The sequence below is a fragment of the Girardinichthys multiradiatus genome, chromosome 5 (genome assembly GCF_021462225.1).
Source record: "Girardinichthys multiradiatus isolate DD_20200921_A chromosome 5, DD_fGirMul_XY1, whole genome shotgun sequence".
Taxonomy (NCBI): domain Eukaryota; kingdom Metazoa; phylum Chordata; class Actinopteri; order Cyprinodontiformes; family Goodeidae; genus Girardinichthys; species Girardinichthys multiradiatus.
Genome location: NC_061798.1, coordinates 34,029,574 through 34,048,195, shown reverse-complemented (window position 1 = coordinate 34,048,195; position 18,622 = coordinate 34,029,574). Strand labels below are relative to the sequence as shown.

The 18,622-nt window shown below is 37.0% G+C and overlaps 1 protein-coding gene across 1 annotated transcript in view; it reads left to right on the top strand.

Annotated features, from left to right (window-relative positions):
- LOC124869050 (zeta-sarcoglycan) overlaps positions 1-18,622 on the top strand; it is a 520,530-nt gene that overhangs the window by 433,309 nt on the left and 68,599 nt on the right. The window contains exons 5-6 of the mRNA XM_047366758.1: positions 9,093-9,215; positions 11,914-11,986. Coding sequence (XP_047222714.1) covers positions 9,093-9,215; positions 11,914-11,986 — 196 coding nt within the window. The remainder of the gene's footprint in view (positions 1-9,092; positions 9,216-11,913; positions 11,987-18,622) is intronic.

Here is an 18,622-nt window from a genome sequence, read left to right as displayed (position 1 = left end):
TTAAGAGACATTTCTTTATAGGTTCAACCTTAATCCAGTAGAAAAATGTTCTGGTCTAATTCATAAAAATACTAAACATGGATAAATTAGACTAAAAGCATAGCCAACACCTAATTTGGCAAATCCAAATAACTTAGCAAATTTTCACACCACCCTGCTAATCTTAGAGTTTGACACAGTACCTGCAACACGCAACATGACTTTGGGTAAAGAGAACAAGGCAAGATGACATTTTGGCAATATTTTTAGGAAAAATAAGAATCCCCATTTAGTTTTGTCTACACTGGAACAGTTAAAGTTTCACAAATCAAAACAACGGTTCTCCAACTCTCCTTACAAGTACAACCTCAGTTTTGAAAGCATCACACTACTGACAGTAGTGCACTTGGGGAAAGGAAATGTTCTTATCTATTTGCACTACATCTTTAGATTAAGGATGTAGCCTGAACATGAGTTCCAGTTTTACTCAGAAGTAGAAATTTCCAAGTTTCAAGTGAGAGACAATGTATGGCAGTGCATGTGTTAGCACTGTTGCCTTGTAGCAAGGTCACAGGTATGAATTCTAAAGTCAGAGGTTTCTCAGCAGGCCCGGCCTCAAAATACAATATCATTAAACTTTAGGCAGCCAAAATAAAAAGTTGTTGCATTCCTAATAATTCTCATAAAAGGATGTATTTAATACACAGTACTATACAACGTTTTTGATGAACTACACTGTACAAAATCTTTTGTTAGCTTGTACTGCATATTGTAGTTGCTAATAGTAGTTAGCCTGCATATCAGCTAATTCCACAAATTTTTAAACTTGGAACTGGAGCATGGTTGAATTAGGTTTTCCACTCCCACATCACAGTTTCAACTTCATTGGAAATGGAATACAGTATTAGTTTCCCCTCTATGGAAGCAAATCGTTACCATATTTCAAATAAAAAAAGCATTTTCAGAAAAGCTTTTTCATTTTAAGAATGTGGCTGCATTGTTTGACTCATAAATGAAATTAGTAATCAATAATCCTATTTGCATTTTAATTTTCTTCTTCAAGACTGCTCATTCTTTCACTTAATTAAAATGAAAAAAGAAAAAGACATTTGAGATTTATTTTTCAAAATGTACCTCAGCAAATAGATACCAAAATTCCATTTGAAATGTAAAATTTTAAAATGAAAAAGCATTTCCAGAAATGCTTTTTCATTTTAAGAATGTGGCTGCATTATTTGACCCATAAATAAAATTAGTAATCAATCATCCTATTTGCATTTGCATTTCTTCTTCACGACTGCGCATTTTATGCCATAATCAAAAAGAAAACAAAGCAGGCATTGCTTTTTCGTTTTCGTGGTGTGCCCACAAAGGACTGCCCAGAACTCAAGAACGAAAAAGCATTCCGAGCGGCGGGTGCAGCAGAGTGACGTCAGCAGCCGCTCTTCCTCAGCTCCCTGCTGACCGAGCTACCCATCTTGTTCGGTAGGGGGCGCTGTGCACGTCTGCATTGCATTACATTGCAAACGTGCCGAGAAATTGAATTGCAGCAGGGCCGAGCTCAATTTGTGGCAGTGGCAGTGGCAGGCAGAACTGGCAGTTCCGGTGGCAGGCTGTGGCATCCTCGTGGCAGCAAACATACTTTCTGTCTTTGAACAGACTCACAAAGAGAGGGTTGGCAATTAGAAAAGTTTAATGATGTGAAATTACATTTGTTGTGCCGCTGGATGGCAGGGGATTCCCTGAGGATGCCAGAAGGCGCCAGACAGGCCGTAAAAGCTTGCCAATGCGGTTGCTGCTGATTTTGTGGAAGCTGATGCTGATTATCAGCAAATGGGTTGTCATTATTGTTATAGCCTGTTACCTTTACATAATAATTTCATTATCGATTATTATTTAATAAACAGCTTTAGACCCATAACATAAGGTGATTATATTGGAAAATAAATAGCACTATGTGTATGTGTGACGTGTTGAAAGGATGACGAAGATTTATTGCACAAACAGCCGGTTTATTATAGAGCACGAGCGGCTATTCTGAATTGTCACTCACAGAAAATTATAAATAAATGCTTAAAAACATGCTGGATGTCCCAGGCCATAAGGCTGCCACGAGGGTGCCACACCCTGCCACCGGAACTGCCAGTTCTGCCTGCCACTGCCACAAATTGAGCTCGGCCCTGCTGCAGTTCAATCAATTTCTCGGCACGTTTGCAATGTAATGCTGCAATCTATTTGCTGAGGTACATTTTGAAAAATAAATCTCAAATGTCTTTTTCTTTTTCATTTTAATTAAGTGAAAGAATGAGCAGTCTTGAAGAAGAAAATTAAAATGCAAATAGGATTATTGATTACTAATTTCATTTATGAGTCAAACAATGCAGCCACATTCTTAAAATGAAAAAGCATTTCTGAAAATGCTTTTCCATTTGAAATATGGTAACGATTTGCTTCCATACCCCTCAATGCTTCTTCCTGGTTCTCTATTCATTACAATTTTGTTTTACTGCACCATTCTTTCGACAAGTTTCTTATTAAGTAAAGTTTACTGTTCCCTAACAACCCATCTTATTTCTATTGAAGTTTATTAGAGCTACACCACAGGTTGTTTGTTTGTATTTGCTGTACAAATAATTGAAACACTGACGGCAGAACCATAAGTGACACTTGTAACAGAATTTTAGAACCATGGGTGAATAACAGTCCAGTCTAATTTATGGTGTAATCCATTGCAGGTTTTATCAGTTTAGATATTTTAGATTTTGCACTACAGTTGTCCTGACTAATTCAAAACTTGAATTTGGCCCAAAAGGAAGTTCTGAAACAGATGCGAAGTTTGGTGTTGGTAGTAGGGTGGAGTGTGGTGTTGTAATTATGAATCTGAGAATATTTTTAATATTTAATATTAATATTTTAATATTTTGACAAATAATATTTCGGTCTGTTAAGGGTTGTCCTGTGAATACCAGCCCAGTAAGGCGATGGTATTAGGACGAAATAGAAAGGTGTGAGACGAGCTCTGATATTATTGAACAGCATAAACTCTGTACACACGGCATGAATTCACACAGTTTCTTAAAATACAAGAATTTATTAACAAAAATAAGTCAACTCAAAGTCAAAGTCAAACATATTTCAATCAACAATCAACTAACTTAGGCAATAATCAGCAAGCGTTTAGACAACCCTTCACAATGCAAGATCAGATAAAATATTATTTTAATGAAATAATGTTTTAAATAATGATCTGCTGAATAAAACCAACCTCCCTGATGACAATTTCTCAACGGTGTCTAATTAGCTGCCTTTAGTTATTGAAATAATATTCGAAGAAATATTATTAAGGGAGTATTTTGGAAAAGAGCCAAATCTTTCTGGAGAAATGGGGCTTAATGTTGTTTACTTAGTTATCAAATTTAGTAAATGATGTTTAGGAACTATTATTTACTAGCTTGAAAACCAACAACCTTTCTGTTGAATACTCTTTAGTAGCAAGCACGTGTTCTTACCGGTTAGCAGTTAAGCTAACAAAGAAGCGGATAGCTTAGCACCAGAATCAACACATACCTTTAAAATACCAGGGTTAATAAAAGGGTTAAAATGCATAAACGCGGACGGCGCGTTATGAGCAATGTTCTGTTTAAAATCACCCTTTAAATAAAGTTTATCTTAACTTTAAAAACATACAAAAACACAAACCGACACGTGTGTTACAGATAGCCTGCTAGCACTAAGGTAGACGAGTTTCACAAAAACAAAACTAAACTTCATAAATGAAAACGTTCAGATTATTTCATCCTGTTAATCTGCCCAAACCTAACCTCTGACCATGGTGAGGAAATGTTGTCCAAGGGGCGATGAAGTTTGAAGAAGGTATCCACAGTGAACAAAGGGTTAGCTTCCCGCTAATCTCATCAGCTTCTCACAATCAGAAGGTGCGTTCGTTCTGTGAACAAAAGGGTTAGCTCCGGAGCTGTAGCTGGGCAGCTCGTCCTCTCCGCTGCGGTCTCTGCTGTCTTCCTTCCAGCCTGGGAGACCGCGTCTTTGCAGGGGCTTCTCTCGAACACCGTTTGCGTCTGCGGGGGTTTGGAGAAACAGTCAAGCAATGCTTGTACCTTAATTACCCCCGTTCATGAATGAAAATACCGGATACATAGACAGTATTTCACCCGTACTTATCTTTGCATATGATCGATGATCGTATGGCTTCCTTGGATCCAGTTGAAGAGAAGAGTGTATGTCTTTTTACCAGCAAAAGACATCAGCGCGCTGGGCCTCCCCTGACCGGTCCTTCTCGAAGGCCGTGTGGAAAAGAGAGCGGACATAGCAATAGCTGTGCTTTTATTTGGGTAGTGAAGTCACAGGAAGTCCGCAGTTATCCCATTTCCTGGCTGTGCCAGAAGAAGGTTAATGCACTTCATTTTGAAAGTTCCAGAAAGGTCCGTAGCGGAGTTTAATGTTGAAATCCATGACTGTGGGTCCCAACAGTGGAATAGCAGTAGATCAATTGCCCCATATACAGAACTATTTGTACTCAACACAACAACCTCAGGACCTTTGCTGCATGTCTCATCGCCTTCTCTTTCTGCTCAATGTAACTAATAGTTGCAAATAACAGCTCCTATGGTGTAGGGCCTCCTTTTGCGGCCAATACAGCGTCAATTCATCTTGGGAATGACATATACAAGTCCTGCACAGTGGTCAGAGGAATTTTAAGCCATTCTTTTTGCAGGATAGTGGCCAGGTCACTACGTGATACTGATGGAGGAAACCGTTTCCTGACTCGTCTAGATCTGGTGACCTCGCAGGCCATGGGAGATGTTCAACTTCACTTTCATGTTCAGCAAACTAATCTTTCACCAGTCTTGCTGTGTGTATTGGTGCATTGTCATCCAGATACACGGCACCGCCTTCAGGATACAATGTTTGAACCATTGGATGCACATGGTCCTCAAGAATGGTTCGGTAGTCCTTGGCAGCCCATCTAGCACAAGTATTGGGCCAAGGGAATGCCATGATATGGCAGCCCAAGCCATCACTGATCCACCCCCATGCTTCACTCTGGGCATGCAACAGTCTGGGTGGTACGCTTCTTTGGGGCTTCTCCACACCGTAACTCTCCTGGATGTGGGGAAAACAGTAAAGGTGGACTCATCAGAGAACAATACATGTTTCACACTGTCCACAGCCCAAGATTTGCGCTCCTTGCACCATTGAAACCGACGTTTAGCATTGGCATGAGTGACCAGAGGTTTGGCTATAGTAGCCTGGCCGTGTATATTGACCATGTGGAGTTCCCGACGGACAGTTCTGGTGGAAACAGGAGAGTTGAGGTGCACATTTAATTGTGCCGTGATTTGGGCAGCCGTGGTTTTATGTTTTTTGGATACAATCCGGGTTAGCACCCGAACATCCATTTCAGACAGCTTCCTCTTGCATCCACAGTTAATCCTGTTGGATGTGGTTCGTCCTTCTTGGTGGTATGTTGACATTACCCTGAATACTGTGGCTCTTGATACATGACAAAGACTTGCTGTCTTGGTCACAGATGCGCCAGCAAGACGTGCACCAACAATTTCTCCTCTTTTGAACTCTGGTATGTCACCCATAATGTTGTGTGCATTTCAATATTTTGAGCAAAACTGTGCTCTTACCCTGCTAATTGAACCTTCACACTCTGCTCTTACTGGTGCAATGTGCAATCAATGAAGACTGGCTACCAGGCTGGTCCAATTTAGCCATGAAACCTCCCACACTAAAATGACAGATGTTTCAGTTTCATTGTCCTTACCCCTGTAAATTCCTTTATATGTTATAAAAACGCTGCCAAATAATTTAAATGATGCTGAAGACTTTCTCAATGCTTTCAACCAGTCTCGAGTATTGTCAAGAGCAGTAGTTCTTACTAATTGACTGTCAGCTCAAAGGACAACTGAAGAACTGCTTATTTTCTTCAAAAGAGGAGTCTGAAACATAGATACAGAGTTTCAAGCTTAGATGCATCTTCATACCTAGGTCTAATCTTAATTGTTAATATTTACTTATCCAGCTAAAGTCATATTGTGACAGCACGTGACAAGTGCCTCAGGAGACAGGGTTAACTGAAATTCTGTGGCATTTTAATAGTGGAAGATCTTCTGCAACATCTTCCAATTCATGTTATTTTAGAGGAGGGTTTCTCAACCCTGGACCTCAGGACGAACTGTACTGTGTGGTTTATATGTTTCCCTGCTGTAACAGAGTGATTTTAATGAATGAGTGATTAACAGGTTTTTGCAGCACTTGGTGGCATGGTGGCTAAGGAGGTAATACAATCATTTGAATAAGGTTTACTGGAGCAGAGACACGTCTAAAACATAAAGGACTGTGGGCCCTAAGGATCAGGATTGAGAATCAATGTTTTAGTATCAGTGTTCTGTCTTTCACAATTGGAATTATAAAACAACAGTTGATGCAGAAATTGACTTCTTGCTGTGTCAGCCATTAGCCCCAACATACCCATGCCTGCCAAATGCTTATTAACATGCATCATCAGATCCTGAACCATGTTTGCCAATGTTGACTGAACTTACTGTCTGCATGAGGCTAAACAAAATCAAACTCTGCTGTTACACGAAGAAGTAGTCTGATTACTATGTGAACAAGGAAGGTGGGGGGATAATTAGCCTAATTAAAAAGCTCAGTAAGAATTACCTATTTATTGACGGAACTGTGTATTGATCTAATGTGTGTACTCATAAATCCGAAGTTGTCTAGTTAGAATAAATAGTAATTAGCTTTATTTATATGGCACTTTTTAAAACAAAGTTGCAAAGTGCTTTACAAAGATAAAACACACAAGGAATTATATAGTAAACAACAGGTGGGAAAAACCTCTAAACATTTTTATACTCTAGATTCTTCAAAATAGCCAGTGTTTGCTTTGATTACTGCTTTGCTCTCTTGGCATTTTCTCCATGAGCTTCATGAGGTGGCCACCTGAAATGGTTTTCCAAATAGTCTTGAAAGAACTTCCCAGAGGATTACTGAGACGGCCAAAGGTTAATATTTCAGTCATCACAGCAAAGGGTGGCTACTTAAAGGAATCTAAAATATAAAACTGTCATGGTGTGACATTTTGGACTTTGGTTTTGGTGTCTTGTGAGGGATTTTTGGCTAGATGTTTCTATTTTGGTTTTTGCATCATGTTTATTTGTTTCTTTTCCTCCCTCTACCATCTCCTTGTGTGTATTGTGTTCCTCTAACTCTTAGTTCCTTTTGTTGTTGCTTTCTTATTATTTTTTGTATTATTATTATTATTATTATTATTATTATTATTATTCACCCTTGGATTCTTATTTAGTATCTCTGTGTTTAGTTATGGTTAGGTATTTGTTCTTATTCCAGCTTTAGTTATTGTTTATGTTTGTTTATTTTGTAATTTAGATTCTTATGGGCTCTTGTTTATTTCTTAGGTTATTGTTTTTGTTTCTATGTTACCCTCTAGTTTCTCTGTTTACTTTAGTTCATAGTTATTCTAGTTCTTTATTTCCTCCTCTGTATTATGCTCTTGCTTAGTTTGTGTTTTCTGTTTGTTTATTCCTCTCACTCTTCCTCAACCTTTGTATTTGTTTCACCTGTTCCTTCTGCTTTCCTGCCTCCTTGTCACACCTGTTCTCAGTTCCCTTGATTACCTGCCTTTGTCTTTCCCCAGTATATTAGTTGGTTTGGTGTCTCTGTTCATTGCTTGTTCCTTGTGTTTGTCATACCCTGTTCTCAACCCATGTATTTGTGCTGAGTTTTTCCATGTTCCTGCAGAACTTATCTTGTAAGTTTTTTGGATCTGGACTTTTGTTTGTATCTGCAGTGCTGTGTTTGGTTTCTTTGAAAACCTCTGAAAAGAAAGCTGAAAACCTTTTACAGCATGTTGCTGCCCAGCTCTTGGCTGCACTTTGGTCCGCCCGCAAACCACATTATGACAAAAACATAATTCAAGATTTTTTAAAATGTCTTTGTTTGCTACCTAATTCCATACGTGTTCATTTTCAGTTTTCATGCCTTCAGTGAGAATCTATGTACAATGTAAATAATCATAAACCTAAAGAAAACCATTAAATGGGAAAGTGTGTGTAAAAATTCTCACCGGTAGTGCACGTCAGTAAAAGAGCTGAAAGATCAGATTGTGGCAATGTTCCTAATTTGGAAATTTGCTGTTTTTGTGATATTACTAAAGTTTTGAAAAGTTTAGCTCTGGCTAAAGTTCCTGGCCTCAAGGGTCCAACAGAAACCAGAAGAAAGAAGAGTCTGTGTGACAGGATCTCTGTCGGCTTTGGGTCCAAAAACCTTAATCTCAGATTTATCCTCATTCAACAACAAGACGTTCTGGGACATCAGGGCCTTAATGTCTCTTGATGAGAGACATAAGATGAGATGAGTTACTCTAGTTCATCATTGTGAAAGTAAAAAAAAAACAAATCTGGTCATATTGTTTATATGTACAGTTTTCATATTTCAGCTTAGTGTTTATCAGTAAATTAAAATAACTTTTTTTTTTCTTTAGTGGCCATAATCTAACTTAAAGACCTTCTAAGAAGAAATTGATTTATTTGTACCACATCAAAAAAGAACATACTTTCTTTTAGTCTCTCTAAACCATCTTTCTCTGGATAAGGTTAGCACATGCAGTGCATTAATACTTTATGATCTATGTGTGAATCTTTGTAAGATTTTTCAGTTCATTTAAATTGAGTTTTGTGAAACTTTTGCTTGTGTTCTTTGGTAAAAACTTGTGAAACAAACACAGAATGTTTTCTCCTTAAGTGGAACATTTGGTTTTCAAAGATTTGTTTCTGACTGCATGTCATAGCAGCTTGTATTGTAATAGCTCCTCAACTAGATTCAGTAAAAAGTCCCAATTTTCTGTCATATGTGTGGTGTGAAAGCATGAACAAAGTCAAAGATGCTATGCTTCGGAGTGCAGCTACCTCTGTAGTTAAACATTCCAAACACTGAAGACCTAACGGTTCAGTAAAGGGGTCTGGATAACAAAATCATCCACTTGGTTGCTTTCATGAGCAGTATTATTGCAGTACGTTTTAGATCTAAGACACTTTATCTCTCTTCTATTATTTCAGGTTCAGAAATGGTCGAGGCCCAGTGTCAGAGGTTTGAAGTGAAGAGTGCTGATGGTGAGAGAGTTCTGTTTTCTGCAGATGAGGAAGAGGTCAGCATCGGTACTGAGAAACTAAAAGTCACAGGTAATCTAATGTAATGAGATTGCAACAAAGTTGTTCATTCTTTCATATTTCTTAATTTGCATGGTGCATAGCGCTAGTACGAATACATTGTAATATTATTGATATTCTTAACATAACGTTTTTAGTCTTGTAGACTATGAGACTTCCTGTAACCTGAATCTACATAACTGATTTGCAATTATGAAATTTCTAATAAAAGGTCTTTATCTCCAATGCTGAATCAATTAATGATCAGATTTTATTTATAAAGCACTTTACATGTAGTCAAATGCAAAACAAAGTGCTTTACAGATGTCAAAAACAAAGAAACATGCAAATAATCAACACTTAACACCAAAATGTATGCGTAAGTAAAAAAATAAATATTGGCAAAAAATGTCACATAAACTTGAAATGCAATGGAAATAAAATTATTAGCATAATCAGGGTCCACCAATGAAGATTTACAACTAAAAACGAGATGAAAATATTTAAATTCTAAAAACCCAAAACTATGTATCAATGTTATAGTAGAATTATGGTTGCATGAATCATTTTCAATACTTGTTTTAAAAGTGAATCTTGAGATTATAAAAAAAAAAACTAAAGAATCATGAAAAAGTGAGTCAGTGGACAAATCTATAGTTCAAAAAAGAACCTTTAAAATTTTTGAAATAATAAACATATAATTAGACATTTAGTCTATGGTATTGTTAAAGTAGTACATGGTGGTTTGACATTTTAGTGAGTTTTGAGTCCATGGTTTGAATTGATTTCTCCATGTGGCATTTTTTAAGCCAGTCCTGTCTTTTATTGGCTGTGTGCTTTTGCTTCTTCTTGCTGAAATTTACATTTTTGAGCCGTTATCCTAGCACTTTGGAGAATGCGTGTACCCTTTGTTTCTTAAGGACTAAGAGAGTCATCCAGGTACATTTTTGTAATTTTGTAGGGAGCTGTTAAGCACCTTCTACAGAAGAAACCAATATTATTTCTACTCATTTTACCAAAAGCATGATTGTCTTTGGGTACAGCAACAGTTTGCTGTTGTTCTGAAAGGGTCTCTCATGTACAAAAGGTAGCACTGACTGTAAGTTGTGGCTTGTCTTGCTTTTGTGGATTTAAATCAAAACACTGATGGTTTTAGGTAACCATTTATGTTCAGTCACTCAGTCTTCTCTGCACAAAACTATGAAGCCACCAATTGCTTATTTTTGTTTGATTTTAGAATGATTGAAACAGTTTTTAAATTGAACTCTTCAACACCTTCAATGTAGACATTTTCTGTCCTCGTCCAGATCTGTCTAAACACAATGCTGCCTTGTAGGTCAGTAAAGTTTTTTTTCTTTCTTTGGCTTTGTTTTTACTTTTCCAGAAATCGGTTTTTAAATATATTCTGTAAAATAAATTAAGTAGCGCGGAAGGCATATTTGGTTATATCAGGACTTTAAAAGACTACAGGGGATGTAGGATTCAAAGTACATTAGGTCATGAAGAAAGGTCAAATCTGTTTTAACAAATAAACAAAGCTGCAAGTGTTCCAATGTTCATTGATCGGTGGGAAAAGATAATCTTCTGCAGCAAATAACATATAAAAAAAATTCAAAAACATTCTATAATCACACTGTAATGATATTGGTTATGATCTCAGTTATGGATATGCAAAATATGCATTCAAACAAACCCCATAAATTGAAGTATGAAGGTGAACTGGTTCTAAATCCTCTCCGCATAGTGCTGAAGGCAATTTGGGAGATTTGTCCATTAGAGGCACTCTGAAAGAATGAGTACAGAGAGGTTCAGGGTTGGAGGTGCTTTATTTTGTCCTTACTGTTGACAGAGGGAAGACAAGACAGACTGACCAAAGAAACGTGTCAAACTCTAAATGCAGGCTCTTTGTGACACTGTTTATATATGCTGGTGTTTTGCAAATTTAAAATGAGTGACGTTAACACAAGATTTGTGTGAGATACATTATCTGGCTGGTGGGTTTCAGGTCACTGACTGTTCTTTAAAAACACTTCATGGGTATTCTGAATTAAGAAAGGTGCTTCCAAACTGAGAGTGACAAGCCCATAAACATTTCATGTAAACAAGAGAGAAGCTACAAATCTACAAAGCAAGCCAAATGCCAAACTGTTACTGGCACGATAAACTCCATTGTGTAGGACTAAAACAATTAAAAAGTCCACACTAATTTTATAGTTTGTCGAAAATGGAGTTTTAAAACAGTTCTTTCAATTTCCAACATAAAAAAATAAAAACGTGTCTGCTTCAGTTTTCAAGACTAATTCAGCCACCTTGTTATCTGTGGGCCTGCCAGTGACTTTACCTCATGCAGTATTAAATTTGCAGTGGTGCTGAGCTTTCAATATACCCTCTATCGTCTCAGCAAGAGCTACTGCCAAACATCTGTTCACAGCTGCAGAGGTGGCTACTGGACACAGGGGGCTAAGTACGTCATTATATCAGAGCCTACCTTTTTCCTTCCGACAGAAAAATATGTGTGTTGGGAGGATAATGCAGTCTTAGCAGAATAAGTTAGGGCATGTTTTCCACTTACTTTTGGCATTTCATGAAATGCAAATGCAAATTGAGAACAGTTTGCATGATATACAACAAATATGAGCAAATAATGTATGACACAAGCTTATGGAGCACTTCATGTCAAATTAACTGTTTTTAGTTTCGTTTATTTAACACTATTTTCCCCTCTCTACAGGGGATGAAGGAGTGGTGTTTAGCCATTCTGTAGAGACTTCACATGTAAGGGCAGAGCCATTTCAGGATCTAAAGTAAGTATGTCATATAAATGTCTTGCTTTGTATTTGTATGCAGTTGCTTCTCAATAAAAGTGAATGTCATGGAAAAGTTAATTTAATTCAGTAATTTCATAGAAAAAGTGGAACTCATTGCAAATTGATACATTTGAAGTTTTTCTATTAATTTAGATGATCATGGCTTACACTTTATGAATTTCCAAAATTCAGTATCTCAGAGAACTGAAATATTATATAATTTTTGGAAAAATAATTTTTAATACAGAAATGTTTTGATCTGGACAATTTATGGAATACACAATCATACGGAGGTCTGTTGATTTAATAGTCCTCCAACAGGAATAGCAAATCTCCTTCAGTATCATAGTTCTGCAGTGTCATGCAACCAGGTATCCCCCATTATGGACCACATTGTCATTTTACATCATACGAGTCAATTTGCTGAGATGTCAGGTCATGTGTGCTTTCAGGGCATCCCGTTGGGATTACTGAGCCAAAGGTATGTGTCTTATAACACACAGCAAACAGCTGAACTCTGTGCTGTGATCCTCAGGCAGACTGTTTAAAGCCATTTAGTGCTTTGAAATGAGTCATGTGTCTTCTCCGTGTTGATGTGCAGTCTCATGCTGCTGCCGTTTTTTGAATCATATCATGTGATAGGAATATGGCAAACCAACATACTGTAAAATAATAACTCACAATAACGAGACAGGGAGCTGCTGTATTAGTGGAAGTAAGGAAATACGTATTCCTCATCAATTTATTAAATTATTTGTTTAGCCAATAGACTGCTTTTGGTAAAACTTTTATAGTTAAATCAATGAATTAATTAAGTATTTCATTTTCTTTCTTCTAAAATACCCCCTTACACTATAGTGATAATTCTCGAATTCTCTTTTTTGTTTATAATTTTGGGGTTTTTGACTGTTCTTTTAAAGTTTTTCATTGTTCCTTTTAACACCTTTAAGTGCCTAAATTGGATTTTTTTTTTCTCTGATACTTGTATCTTATATTTTATTTCACGCTGTTTACCATTACCTCAAAAATTGAACTTTTCAGCACAAAGTTGAATTGTGACTCTTTCAGGGCCAGGGAAAAGTTACTTGGAAAGGAATGGCAAAAACACCAATTCTAGCACCTGTTCAGTAAAAAAGGAAAAGTGAGCATGTTCTAAATTAGCCACAACGTTATTATTTTTACAACACTTATGTTTGTAGAGTGTACACCCACCATAAAAAGGACTTTCAAAAATGTTACTTAGTATCAGTCATATACTTTGAAAGTGATTTAAAATGGTAAATATAACTTTGGAGTCAAAAAACTTAAAAATCCTGAGAATAAAACACAGCTGACCTTTCCATTAATATTCAAAGTGGATAAATACATTTAAAATGCACTTTCTATACCAAATAAGGACATTTTGTGTCATGTCTGCAAGAACAGGAAGGGACTAGTGTACATGGAGGATAAGGTTTTATTGTTGAGCATGTCACTCCTCAGGACTGTTCGTAGAGAACAGATTATTTTCCTTGAAAAACAGATGGACGCCTGTCTATTAGCAACATTGAAAAATACTATAGGAAGGCCTTTTGCTACAGACATCATTGATGCAGGAAAGATCAAAAAGTATATTCTCAGCCATCACTAACAGTCTCTCCATAGTAAAATGCAAGCAATTTGGTCTCACTACAGAGTGATTTTAATTCTCTCCGAAAGGTGTTTCTCAATTCCTCCTCCTCTTCGATAGATAAACCACCTTTATCATAACTGGATACACATTTCTCTTGAATTTGACTACATTAGTTCACTGTCTTCACTTTATTTCTAAGTTTGAAACAAATTAATACTACTGTCATCAGCTATAGGCTTGAATACAATTAAGGATTAAAGGTTGTCAAAATAATGATCTACACCCAATAATATTTAGCATAATATGTTGCAATTTAAATGTTTTGGTGATGAGGGGGCAATCTTTTTACTTTGTGGCTATGTATTATTTAAAACATCGCAGTCTTCCGCTTCATCCGGGACCGGGTCACAAGGGCAGCAGACTCAGTAGAGACACCCAGACTTCCCTCTCCCCAGACACCTCCACCAGCTCCACCGGGGAGAGCCCAAGGTGTTCCCAGGCCAGCCAAGAGACAGAGTCCCTCCAGGGTGTCCTGGGCCATCTCCCGGTGGGACGTGTCTGGAACACCTCCCGAGGAAGGCGTCCAGGAGGCATCTGGTATAGATGCCCGAGCCACCTCAACTGGCTCCTCTCGATGTGGAGGAGCAGCGGCTCTACTCCAAGCCCCTCTCGGAAGGCTGAGCTCCTCACCCTATCTCTAAGGGAGTGCCCAGCCACCCTACGGAGGAAGGTCATTTCAGCCACTTGTATCCAGGAACTCGTTCTTTTGGTCATGACCCAAAGTTCATGGCCATAAGTGAAGGTAGGAATGTAGACCGACCGGTAAATTGAGAGCTTCGATTTTCAGCTGAGATCTCTCTTGGCCATAACAGACCAGCACAGCATCCCTATTCCTGTGGGAGCCACACCGATCCATCTGTCGATCTCCTGCTCCATTCTCCCCTAATTCGTGAAGAAGACCACAAGATACTAGTCACTCCTCCACTTGAGACAGGAACTCACCTCCAACCTGAAGAAGACAATACTGAGGTTCGGGACTTGTCAGAGCCTCTGCTTCCACCAGGGAATGCGTGACGGCAGGATTGAGGAGATCCTCGTAGTACTCCTTCCACCGCCCGATAATGTCCCCAGTCGAGGTCAGCAGCTCCCAACCCCCACTGTAAACAGGGTTGACACATAAATTATTTAAAACAAATTCCATAAATAAGGTCAGTCAGGCCACAAATAAAATCACAACAAATTTGCCTGTCCGCATGCACAAAAACCTCTCTGAATTCATGATAAGCCTTATCTAGGTATAGAGAAGACTACGTATTCATGGTCTCCCACAAGGGAGTTAAATATAAAAAATTGAAGAAGCAGTATAAAACTATGGAGCTAGAAAAAAAAAAAAACTACACAGTCTTAGTATGTTGAAAATCATGATAGTTTAAATTTTCTGAGTTAGATAGTGGAAAAGAAAGACTGGAGAGTAGAGACAGAAAGGAGTGACAATGAAATTTGACACTCAACAAGACTGAAAGAGGCAGAAGCAGAACTGGGGAATAAGGTGATAAGGACTGTCAGAAGAGAAGGAAGTGAGAGGACAGACGACGCTGACTGAGACAGAGAAAGAGTTTAACTGCAGTGGATAGAAGTTAGTTTGTAAGAACAGAGTAAATAAAGCCAGTTCCTTCAGAAAAACAGAGTTGCTGCAGCAGACAAAGAGATAAAGCCGGAGAGGAAGCATTCAGAGCAAGTGGAATAACAAAACCAACTTTCTTAAGAAAAAACTATAAATATTAATGTGCTGAAGTGTGGGACCAGCTGTTAACCTAAATTAAGTGGGCGATTTGAGTGTTTATCTTTGACTGATGCTAAGTGAAAGCTGTGAGTGCTGTTTTAGAAGCTTTATAGAAGAGCAGTGCATATTCGTCTTTGTGGATTTAGAGTCTTTACCTTATTCATTTAAATACAATCACATTTAATTAGGTACCACTGAAAGAAAAATGTTACTTACACTTGTTTATCTTGAAATAACCTTTTCAGGTTATTGTCCTCATCCAGGTTTAGGCGTGTATAGAAAGTAGACCTCCTGAACCAAAACTGTTATGGTGTTCATCCTTTTTTGTTGAGATGCTTTAACACTACTTTATTTTTCCCAGTTGTTTTTGTGACTTTGATTAATGTACTATCAAGGCTAAGATGTCATGTATTGGTTTCATGATCCTAGACCTGGTCTTTCATACATTTCTTTTTAAGTTTTGTAATTCTTCATTTTTTATTTGCAATAATTACATTTTTATCTTTCACTGTATTGTTTCACTTAGTGATGTTTAATGGATTCAAAACAAAGAAAACAGCAAAAAACTGCCTAGAAAAAGAGCATATTGAAATGTGTGATGTGTGATATGAATGTATCAAGAGGAACAAAAAAATAGCTAAGAATTATAAAGCTTGTAGAACTGGATATACAACAATAAATGGGTTCAGAAATCAAAAGAAAGGAGAGCAAAGGAGATTTTTGGAGAGAATAAACCTAAAATATTGACTTATGTGAAGAAAGAAAACAATGCACACACATTATTAACATCTTGAAGTCAGCAAAGATAGCATCAGTAAATCCCAGTTCTTAGGCCAGACTACATTTGATTATTTTAGAGGCCCATGTCATTGCAGGCTTCTGTTTCATATCACACATTTGTCTCAACATCATGGATACATTTCAGTCTGGTTTTGGTAGAAGCCACACTATTGAATTAGCTCTCCTCAGAATCTGATGACTAATTGTTGTGCAAGGATGTAGAATCTGCAATCTCACTGATCCTGGAAATAAGTTCAAATTGGACACTGTGGATCACTCAGTGTTGCTCAGAACACCAAAACGTGGACGGGGTATTTTTGGTACACCACTCGATTGGTTTGCTTCTAATTTCCTTTCTATTATTTTACATTCACCATTATTTATGCATGTAAAGCTCACAGAGACACAATATCTCATTTTTAGCAGAGACCTGTTTTAAATGGGCATTTAAAACAACATTCTAAAACCGATTATAGTGATTATAGTGAATTATAGTGAAGAAATTAACTGGAAAAATACAAATGAAAATAAAATAAGACTGCAGCAAAAAACATTAAGAGCAGGAAAAGGTATCCAGGGATCCAGTTCAATTAAGCTGCACAGCTGCAAGTCCTACCATAGTATCGTCCTTATATGTATACTAAATATTAAAAATATACCAGTCCACAATCTGCATATGGACAGTGAAGACCAGTTAACCAAAGAGTATAAAATTCTGTGTTGGGTGAGAGGTCTACATTCTGTGATGAATTTTAGTGCTCTATGATAAACAGCATCCAGCATCTGTAAGAAACTAACAGGAGCATATATATAAATAATTTCACCATCATCAATGCCAGGTAAGAAGCTGGCAGGGACAAGTCCTATTTTCACATTAAATGGAAAATATGATTTATTTCTATAAAAAAAACCCAGTTTCAATCAATGCTTTTTTATACGACGTTCAATGAGTGACTGAAAAAAAGGTTTTTATATATTAAAATAGCAAGATATTTATAGCTAGACACATATTTAATAGGGTGCCTTGCACAGATACACTAAGTAATGGTCCTAATACAGAACCTTGCGGCACAGCTTTGGTGACATCAAGATAACAAGAGTAGCAATCATGGTATTTAACACAGTGTTTAGGTCAAGAAAGATCACTTGAAAATATCAAAAAGTCTTTGGCATAACAGTTCATAATCCAATGTGTCAAACGCTTTTGACAAATCTATAAAAAAGATCAACTGAATAGGCCTTGGCATCTAAAGCTTCCACATAGTAATTTAGTATAAGCAGGGAAAGCGTTGTAATGTTTACCTGGAATCAGATTGATTGAGAAATAAGCTGTTCATAAGAAATAGGGAGGAAGGTCATCAGGGCCTGCTGATTTTGTTTTTAGGATCTAGATCTTTTAAGGCCTTTAAGACTTCACCAACAGAAACTGGAATTAGTTAATTAACTATTGACTAGATCCACAAGTTTTTACATGTCACACCTTTACTTATTTCTGATCTTCTTTCACACTGTTTACTGACCAGGACACTTAGGTCTACTCATTAGGGCTTGTTTTCTGTCCCTGAATCAATGTTGAAGTAAAGATGTAAAGATGTTCTGAAACTCTTCATTCTTTTACGTATGATCTGTGGGTTCAGCGGATCTGTTAAAATATTAGCTAAAGATTCGGGTAGCTCTTTGATTTTACATGACTTTGTTTTCTCTTGTTTATTATTTTTATTTTGTTTTAACTTGTTCTTTATGTTAATTTGCTGTGAACCATCTTTGTGGTTGTTGTTTGAATTAGGTTATTGTAAGAATGTGTCTTTTTTTTAGTTTGTTTTTTATTTTCTGCTTGACAATGATACCACAGGTATTCTTTTTTTAGAACTGCTTCCTATATACAGCAACATGATGAAAAACATGATAGAGGAAATATTTCCTGCATCTCTAAAAATTTTCCCTAATTGCTTCTTTTGTCTTCTATTAAAAATAATGTTTTCCTTTTAGAGTTTTTAATCAAGATATAAATAAATATACCATGACTAAAATATATATTTAAATATAAAATAAATGTTCTAATAAAAAACGTTTATTTAATCTTCTAAACCTACCTAGGTTTTACAAATAGCTTTATAATGTAATCATTCACCCAGTTACATGCACAGATCAATTATATTGCTTTCTGGGGATTAAACTCCAGGCTTTCTAAGTAGACTGAGTTTGCTCAGTCTGCTTTGTAACTTTGTTGCTTATATGCACACTTTTATAGTTTTCATTGCAATTCTGTTAACATCTGCTTGATACCCCCCACACCACTTTAAACAGCTCCCTCTCCTCTACTTCATCCTTCTCATTATGAAAAGTTGAGTGTTAGGCAGTGAAGGTAAATGGGACATGTAATGAATGGACTGAAACCCATTTAAAACTAATGAGCTGTTCAACAGGTTATCAGTGGCATACGGAAGAAGAAAAAAAT